Source organism: Portunus trituberculatus, chromosome 2 (genome assembly GCF_017591435.1).
Source record: "Portunus trituberculatus isolate SZX2019 chromosome 2, ASM1759143v1, whole genome shotgun sequence".
Classification (NCBI taxonomy): domain Eukaryota; kingdom Metazoa; phylum Arthropoda; class Malacostraca; order Decapoda; family Portunidae; genus Portunus; species Portunus trituberculatus.
Genome location: NC_059256.1, coordinates 7,122,358 through 7,132,357, shown reverse-complemented (window position 1 = coordinate 7,132,357; position 10,000 = coordinate 7,122,358). Strand labels below are relative to the sequence as shown.

Genomic DNA, 10,000 nt, shown 5'->3' with positions numbered 1-10,000 from the left:
TCCGTAAACTGTCTTAAAATTCCCCTAAAGTCTTAAAATCTCCTCAGAACATACCAAACTGTCTTAAAATTGCCCTAAACTGTCTTACAATCCCCTCAGAACATACCAAACTGTCTTAAAATCTCCGTAAACTGTCTCCAAGTGGTCTCTCCTTACCGAGTGCTATATAGGCAAACATGACACAATAGGATATGAGGATGGTGAGGATGTCCCCCTCGCTCTCTCTCTCCAGCTCGTCCTGAATGCCTCTCTCCGCAGTGAAAGCTATGTCCATCATCGGGTGCGTAAAATTCTTCATGTACGCCAGGAATCTGTTGGTATGGGGTTCGGTTAGGTTAGGTTAGGTTAGGGAGGTTTTTGCCTTAAGTTAGGTTAGGTTAGGGATTTCTTTTGTTAGGTTAAGCTACGTTAGGGTTTTTTAAGTTAGGTTAGGCTAGGCTAGGCAAGGTTAGGTTAGGTTGGGTGAAGGCTAGATTAAAATACAAATAAGGTAATGCAGGGCTAACTCAAAGCAGATTAGGTTATGCAAAATTAGATTAAAAATTAGGCATGGCTATATCAAATTAGGTCAGGTTAGGTTAGGTTAGGTTAGGTATGGCTAGACAAAACTACCACCCCATAGCACACTTACTCTTTCTCCCACGCCATGGCCATCCGCGTCTTGTCCTTGTCGTAATTATTATTGACGATGAAGGAAATAACCAGGGCTGTTGCGTTTTTATACTTTGGGTCCTCGCCGAGCTCCTGGTGGCCCTCCAGGAACCCCCCCAGGGCTGTGTAGGGGAACACCGGACCCCCATACGACCCCAGGCACGGCAGGTACAGTGCCTCGTCCTCGGTAGATAGTGGGTTCCTGTGGTTTAAGGTACGTTACATTAAGATAGATATAGATAGAGACAGATAGATAAATAGATAGATAGATAGACAGATTAGGTTAAGATAGATAACTAATATTTTTAAACACACTCTCTCTCTCTCTCTCTCTCTCTCTACTTCAATCTAACTTAACTTAACTTAACCTAAACACTTGAAAATACATGCAAAATCTCTCTATCTCTCTCTCTCCACTTTCTAACCTAACCTAACCTAACCTACCCCCCCAAAGCACACCCCAACACTCACCTGAAGCAGGAATCCAGGTGGTTGAGATAATTAACCGTCAAATTATGTTGGTCCACATCCGTCAAGTCTAAATTATCAGCGTCATTTTGGAAATAATTGAGAACGCTTTGTATGGTGCAATCTGTGTTCTGTGGAGCCAGTGGGGAGAAGCAGATGTCCTTGAGGTGCACTGAGGCCTCTCCTGACACATTGGCGGACAGCTGAGGGGAGAGAGAGAGAGATAGGGGTGCTTAGAAGTATTATCGTGATTTTTGGGGTGTTTTGAGAGGTTTTGGTGTGTTTTTTGGTGTGTTTAGGGTGTTTTGGTGTGTTTGGGGTGTTTTAAGTCTTCTAATGTGTTTTAACGGTGTTTTGGTGTTTTTGTGGTGTTTTGAGAGGTTTTAGTGTGTGTTTTGGTGTTTTGGGGTGTTTTGAGAGGTTTTAGTGTGTTTTGGTGTTTTTGGGGTGTTTCAAGAGGATTTGGTGTGCTTTTTGGTGTGTTTGGGGTGTTTTAAGTCTTATAATGTGTTTTAAAGGTGTTTTGATGTGTGTTTCAGTATTTTTAGGGGTGTTTTGATATATAGTTTGGCGTGTTTTGCAGTGTGTGTTCTGTGGAGCCAGTGGGGAGAAGCAGATGTCCTTGAGGTGCACTGAGGCCTCTCCTGACACATTGGCGGACAGCTGAGGGGAGAGAGAGAGAGAGAGAGAGATAGGGGTGCTTAGAAGTATTATCGTGATTTTTGGGGTGTTTTGAGAGGTTTTGGTGTGTTTTTTGGTGTGTTTGGGGGTGTTTTGGTGTGTTTTTGGGTGTGTTTGGGGTGTTTTAAGTCTTCTAATGTGTTTTAACGGTGTTTTGGTGTTTTTGTGGTGTTTTGAGAGGTTTTAGTGTGTGTTTTGGTGTTTTTGGGGTGTTTTGAGAGGTTTTAGTGTGTTTTGGTGTTTTTGGGGTGTTTCAAGAGGATTTGGTGTGCTTTTTGGTGTGTTTGGGGTGTTTTAAGTCTTATAATGTGTTTTAAAGGTGTTTTGATGTGTGTTTTGGTATTTTTAGGGGTGTTTTGATATATAATTTGGCGTGTTTTGCAGTGTGTGTTCTGTGGAGCCAGTGGGAAGAAGCAGATGTCCTTGAGGTGCACTGAGGCCTCTCCTGACACATTGGCGGACAGCTGAGGGGAGAGAGAGAGAGAGAGAGATAGGGGTGCTTAGAAGTATTATCGTGATTTTTGGGTGTTTTGAGAGATTTTGGTGTGTTTGGGGGTGTTTTGGTGTGTTTTTGGGTGTGTTTGGGATGTTTTAAGTCTTTTAATGTGTTTTAACGGTGTTTTGGTGTTTTTGTGGTGTTTTGAGAGGTTTTAGTGTGTGTTTTGGTGTTTTTGGGGTGTTTTGAGAGGTTTTAGTGTGTGTTTTGGTGTTTTTGGGGTGTTCCAAGAGGATTTGGTGTGTTTTTTGGTGTGTTTGGGGTGTTTTAAGTCTTATAATGTGTTTTAAAGATGTTTTGATGTGTGTTTTGGTATTTTTAGGGGTGTTTTAATATATAATTTGGCGTGTTTTGCAGTGTGTGTTCTGTGGAGCCAGTGGGGAGAAGCAGATGTCCTTGAGGTGCACTGAGGCCTCTCCTGACACATTGGCGGACAGCTGAGGGGAGAGAGAGAGAGAGAGATAGGGGTGCTTAGAAGTACTATCGTGATTTTTGTTGAGAGATTTTGGTGTGTTTGGGGGTGTTTTGGTGTGTTTTTGGGTGTGTTTGGGATGTTTTAAGTCTTTTAATGTGTTTTAACGGTGTTTTGGTGTTTTTGTGGTGTTTTGAGAGGTTTTAGTGTGTGTTTTGGTGTTTTGGGGTGTTTTGAGAGGTTTTAGTGTGTGTTTTGGTGTTTTGGGGTGTTCAAGAGGATTTGGTGTGTTTTGGTGTGTTTGGGGTGTTTTAAGTCTTATAATGTGTTTTAAAGATGTTTTGATGTGTGTTTGGTATTTTAGGGGTGTTTTAATATATAATTTGGCGTGTTTTGCAGTGTGTGTTCTGTGGAGCCAGTGGGGAGAAGCAGATGTCCTTGAGGTGCACTGAGGCCTCTCCTGACACATTGGCGGACAGCTGAGGGGAGAGAGAGAGAGAGAGATAGGGGTGCTTAGAAGTACTATCGTGATTTTGGGGTGTTTTGAGAGGTTATGGTGTGTTTTTTGGTGTGTTTGGGGGTGTTTTGGTGTGGTTTTTGGTGTGTTTGAGGTGTTTTGAGTCTTACAATGTGTTTTAAATGCATTTTGATGTATCTTTGGTGTTTTTGGGGTGTTTTGAGAGGTTTTGGTGTGTGTTTTGGTGTTTTGGGGTGTTTTAAGTCTTATAATGTGTTTTAAAGGTGTTTTGATGTGTGTTTTGGTGTTTTGGGTTGTTTTGAGAGGTTTTAGTGTGTGTTTTGGTGTTTTGAGGGTGTTTCAAGAGGATTTGGTGTGCTTTTGGTGTGTTTGGGGTGTTTTAAAGGTGTTTTGATGTGTGTTTTGGTGTTTTGGGATGTTTGAGAGGTTTTAGTGTGTGTTTTGGTGTTTTGGGGTATTTTAAGTCTTTTAATGTGTTTTAAAGATGTTTTGATGTGTGTTTTGGTGTTTTTGGGTGTTTTGGTGTTTTATATATTTGTGGGTATTTTTCATAGTCTGCGTTTTGAGAAGACAGTGGAGGGAACCAAATGCCCTTGAGAGAGACAGAGAGAGAGAGAGAGAGAGAGAGAGAGAGAGAGAGAGAGAGAGAGAGAGAGACACTTACCTCCTGAGTGATATAATTCTGTAACTTGAGCACCTCCTTCAGGAAAGTCTTGTTGAACACCGGGCCCCACAGCTCCTCACCATTGGGCGTCACATGGGGGACCTGCACAACACCACAACACCACAACACCAATAAGATCATCTACTCATTAGCTGCGCCTCAAAATGTAAATAATTGAAAAAAGAAAATGGTTAAAAATAATATACACCACAATAATGACGTGATTTTCTTGTCCTGTCCCTACAAGCATTTAAAAAGACTCATTTCAAGCCTTCATCACTTCAAATCATGTCAAACTGTCTATAACGTCATGTCATGTTGATATGTCGCTGAAAACATTATCATTTCAAGCCTTCATCACTTAAAATCATGTCAAACTGTCTATAACGTCATGTCATGTTGATATGTCGCTGAAAACATTAAAAAGTCAAAAAAATGTCATGTTGAAATGTCGCTGAAACGAAAAAAAGAGAAAGAGAGGAGAGAGAGAGAGAGAGAGAAAAAGGAAGAGAAGAAAAACAACAACACACACTCTCTTTCTCTCCCTCCCTCTCTCTCTGACACACACACACACACAAACAACCCAAAACACCAAAACACTCAACAAAACACCCTCTCCTGCCACACCCATACACCCGAGACACCCCCAAACACACACACACGTACACACACCTTTGCCACACCCACTGGCCGAATGATAAGCATCTCGGTGCGGTAGAACGGCTCAAACGATGAATCAAAGAAGTCTTTCTCAACACGCGATCTTGAGTTAGGGGCGGCCCACAGCTGGACAGGATCGGTGGTCACTTGAAGGTGTAGGATGCCGCAGGATAGCCCGACTGTCACCACCGCACCCCCCAGCAATACTTTCCAGGGGTGGTTTGCGCAGGCTGTTTAGGGTGTATTGAATATTGGGGTTAGACAAGCACACACACACGCACACACACATATTTGATTTACCTAACCTAATCTTTTAATTTACCGTAACTTTACCTAATCTAACTTAACCAAACACACACACACACACACACACACTCTCTCTCTCTCTCTCTCTCTCTCTCTCTGTCTCACCAGTTCCCCACGCAGTGAAGAAGGTTTCCAGGGAGCTGTCCATCCAGGCACCAGCACGTTCCAGGCAGCCAGGTTCCTCCCCCCATGCCTTGCTGTGTGGCCCGCTGCTGACTGGAAATAGTAGTAGTAGTAGTAGTAGTAGTAGTAGTAGTGGTGGTTAAATTGTCTCTGAAATCTTAAATAACACCATTAACTTCCACTACAACCTTGAAAAACACCAATAACTTCCACTGTTTAGACTATTTAAACCTTGAAAATACCAGTAACTTCTACTACATCCTTGGAAAATACCATTAACTTCCTATATTAACTAAAAAACACCAATAACTTCCACTACAATCTTGAAAACACCAATAACTTCCACTACACCCTTGAAAAACACCTATAACTTCCACTACACCCTTGAAAAACACCAATAATAACTTCCACTACACCCTTGAAAAACACCAATAACTTCCACTACACCTTTGAAAAACACCAATAACTTCCACTACACCCTTGAAAAACACCAATAACTTCCACTACACCCTTGAAAAAACCCAGTAACTTCCACTAGAACCTTTAAAAAGCTACCAGAACTTTGAAAACACTCTTAAAAACCCCAATAACTTCCACTAAACCTCTTAAACTATTCCTAAAACCTTAAAACATCTCCAAACCACCCCTAAACCACCCAAAAAACACCCAAAACACCCCAAAAACAACCAAAACCCACCCAAAACATCCCATATTCAACTAAAAACACCCCCAAAACACTCCAAAACACCCAAAAAACACCAAAAACACCCAAAAACATCAAAAACCCTAAAAACACACTTTCAATACATGTAGTTCTAAAGGTCACAGCTACTTACTTTCAATGGATCTGGTTCTGAGGGTCACACAGAGGTAGACAGTGAGAAACGTTGATGACAGTAGTAAGAAAATGATGCCCATTATCACTGCCAACCCATCCAGACCCATTAGAGTGAAGGGGGAGGGGGGAGGAGGCAGAGGAGTAGGCCGGGGCAGGCAGCGGGGCAATCCAGACAGCTGCAGGCTTGGGAGGTGTTCTGAAATAGTAGTAATAGTAGTAGTAGTAGTAGTAGTAGTAGTCTGTCTTCAGCCACCAAAACATACCCAAAACACACCCAAACACAACAAAACACCCAAAACACACCAAATCATACCCAAAACACTGCCAAACACACCAAAACATACCCAAACACACCAAAACATACCCAAAACACACCAAACACACCCCAAAACACCTAAAAATACCACAAAACATCCAAAACACCCCAAAACACCATTCAAACAATACCCAAACACACCAAAACACCCTCAAACACCCCAAACATCCAAAAACCATCTCAAACACACCCAAACACACACCAAAACACCTAAAAATACCACAAAACATCCAAAATATTCCCAAACACACCTAAAATACGAAAACACACCAAACCTCAAACACACTAAACACCCCCAAACACACCAAAACACCCCAAACACACCAAAACACCCCAAACATACCCAAAACACTCCCAAACACACCAAAACACACCAAACACTCCAAAACACACTAAAACACCCCGAAACACACCAAAACATACTCAAAACACACCCAAACACACCAAAAAACCCTAAACACACCAAAACACACCCAAACACACCAAAACATATTCAAAACACACCCAAACACCCCCAAACACACCAAAACACACCCAAACACACACAAAACACCCCAAAACACCCCGTAGACTCACCGAAGCAGGCTCATCACACCCTAGCACCTTCAAATCAAGAGGCTGAAACACTGATGCATTTCCCTCACTGAAGTAATAGTCGACTTTGAAGGGCGCCAGAGGGTTGGCCCCCATGAAGTCAAAACATACCCAAACCACACCCAAACACACCAAACACTCCAAACATACCCAAAATACTCCCAAACACACCCAAACATACTCAAAACACACCAAAACATACCAAAACACCCCCAAACACACAAAATCATACCCAAAACACTCCCAAACACACTAAAACATACTCAAACACCCCAAACACCCCCAAACACACCAAAACATACTCAAAACACCCCAAACACACCCAAACACATCAAAACACCCCCAAACACACCAAAACATACTCAAAACACACCCAAACACACCAAAACACACCAAAACATACCCAAAATACCCCAAAACACACCAAAACACCCCAAAACGCACACAAAACACCCCAAAACACCCCGTAGACTCACCGAAGCAGGCTCATCACACCCTAGCACCTTCAAATCAAGAGGCTGAAACACTGATGCATTTCCCTCACTGAAGTAATACACTTTGAAGGGCGCCAGAGGGTTGGCCCCCATGAAGTCAAAACATACCCAAACCACACCCAAACACACCAAAACACTCCCAAACACACCAAAACACCCCCAAACACACCAAACACCTAAAACACCCCAAACACACCAAAACATACCCAAACACACCAAAACATACTCAAAACACACCCAAACACATCAAAACATACTCAAACACACCCAAACACATCAAAACAAACTCAAAACACACCAAACACACCCAAACACATCAAAACATACCCAAACACATCAAAACATACCCAAACACACCAAAACATATGCAAAACACCCACAAAATACCCCCAAACACACCAAACACCCCCAAACACACCAAAACACACCAAAACACACCCAAACACACCAAAACACATCAAAACATACCAAAACACACCAAAACATACCCAAACACACCAAAACACACCCACAATACCCCAAAACACCCCCAAACACACCAAAACACACACAAAACACCCTCTAGACTCACCGAAGCAGGCTCATCACACCCTAGGACCTTCAAATCAAGAGGCTGAAACACTGATGCATTTCCCTCACTGAAGTAATAGTCGACTTTGAAGGGCGCCAGAGGGTTGGCCCCCATGAAGTCAAAACATACCCAAACCACACCCAAACACACCAAAACACTCCCAAACATACCCAAAATACTCCCAAACACACTAAAACATACCCAAACACACAAAATCATACCCAAAACACACCCAAACACACCAAAACACACTAAAACACCCCAAACACACCAAACACACCCAAACACACCAAACACACTCAAAAACACACTAAAACACACCCAAACACATTAAAACATACCAAAACACCCCAAAACACACCCACAATACCCCAAAACACACCAAAACACCCCAAAACGCACACAAAACACCCCAAAACACCCCGTAGACTCACCGAAGCAGGCTCATCACACCCTAGCACCTTCAAATCAAGAGGCTGAAACACTGATGCATTTCCCTCACTGAAGTAATAGTCAACTCTGAAGGGCGCCAGAGGGTTGGCCCCCATGAAGTCAAAACATACCCAAACCACACCCAAACACACCAAAACACTCCCAAACATACCCAAAATACTCCCAAAACACACCCAAACACCCCCAAACACACCAAAACACACCCAAACACACAAAATCATACCCAAAACACTCCCAAACACACCAAAACATACCCAAACACACCAAAACATACCCAAAACATACTCAAAACACACCCAAACACTCCAAAACACCCCCAAACACACCCAAACACATCAAAACATACCCAAAATACCCCAAAACACACCAAAACATACTCAAAACACCCACAAAACACTCCAAAACACACACAAAACACCCTCTAGACTCACCGAAGCAGGCTCATCACACCCTAGGACCTTCAAATCAAGAGGCTGAAACACTGATGCATTTCCCTCACTGAAGTAATAGTCGACTTTGAAGGGCGCCAGAGGGTTGGCCCCCATGAAGTCAAAACATACCCAAACCACACCCAAACACACCAAAACACTCCCAAACATACCCAAAATACTCCCAAACACACCAAAACATACTCAAAACACACCAAAACAACCCCAAACACACCAAAACACCCCAAAACACACCAAAACATACCAAAACACACCCAAACACATCAAAACATACCCAAAACATACTCCAAACACACCAAAACACACCCAAACACACAAAATCATACCCAAAACACACCCAAACACACCAAAACACTCCCAAACACACTAAAACACCCCCAAACACACCAAAACACACCCAAACACACCAAAACACCCCCAAACACACCAAAACACACCCAAACACACCAAAACACCCCCGAACACACCAAAACACACCAAAACGCACACAAAACATCCCAAAACACCCCGTAGACTCACCGAAGCAGGCTCATCACACCCTAGGACCTTCAAATCAAGAGGCTGAAACACTGATGCATTTCCCTCACTGAAGTAATAGTCGACTTTGAAGGGCGCCAGAGGGTTGGCCCCCATAAAGTCAAACATCCGTGGCCCCGAGCAGTAAAGGGCACCCCAGGAACCACACATCAGGGACATGGCCTTGGAGTTTGACGAAGGCATTAAAACGTCTTTGCAGGAGCGGTAAACATCATCGGCAAATCGCAGGGTCAGGTGTGTGTCAAGAGTGGTAATAACGGTCTTGTCTGTTGAGAGATGGAGAGAGATTAGGTTAGGTTAGGTTAGGTTAGGTGAGGTTAGGTTAGGTTAGGTGGGGTTAGGTTAGGTTAGGTTAGGTTAGGTAAATATAAAGAATAACAAACCCAAAACACCCCCAAAACACACCCAAACACACCAAAACACACCCAAACACACCCAAAACACCCCCAAACATACCCAAACACACCAAAACATACTTAAACACATCCAAACACACCAAAACACCCCCAAACACACCATAACACCCCCAAACATCCCAAAACACACCCAAACATACCCAAACACCAAAACATACCCAAACATACCAAAACACATCCAAACACACCCAAACATCCAAAACACATCCAAACACACCAAAACACCCCCAAATACACCAAAACATACTTAAACACATCCAAACACACCAAAACACACCAAAACACACCAAAACACACCAAAAACACCCCAAACACCCCCAAACACAACCTAACCTAACCAGCCCCCACCCCCAGACACTTACTAGTATCGTGGGCCACCTTGGTCTCATTAAT

General features: G+C 43.0%; 1 protein-coding gene across 1 annotated transcript in view; it reads right to left on the bottom strand.

Annotated features, from left to right (window-relative positions):
* Nucleotides 1-10,000, bottom strand: part of LOC123504185 (NPC intracellular cholesterol transporter 1-like) — a 44,961-nt gene that overhangs the window by 26,729 nt on the left and 8,232 nt on the right. Inside the window, 10 exon segments of the mRNA XM_045254534.1 lie at nt 157-311; nt 632-853; nt 1,123-1,322; nt 3,851-3,952; nt 4,523-4,740; nt 4,922-5,032; nt 5,776-5,925; nt 5,928-5,973; nt 9,174-9,457; nt 9,970-10,000. The exon segment at nt 9,970-10,000 is cut by the window's right edge and continues 176 nt beyond it. Coding sequence (XP_045110469.1) covers nt 157-311; nt 632-853; nt 1,123-1,322; nt 3,851-3,952; nt 4,523-4,740; nt 4,922-5,032; nt 5,776-5,925; nt 5,928-5,973; nt 9,174-9,457; nt 9,970-10,000 — 1,519 coding nt within the window.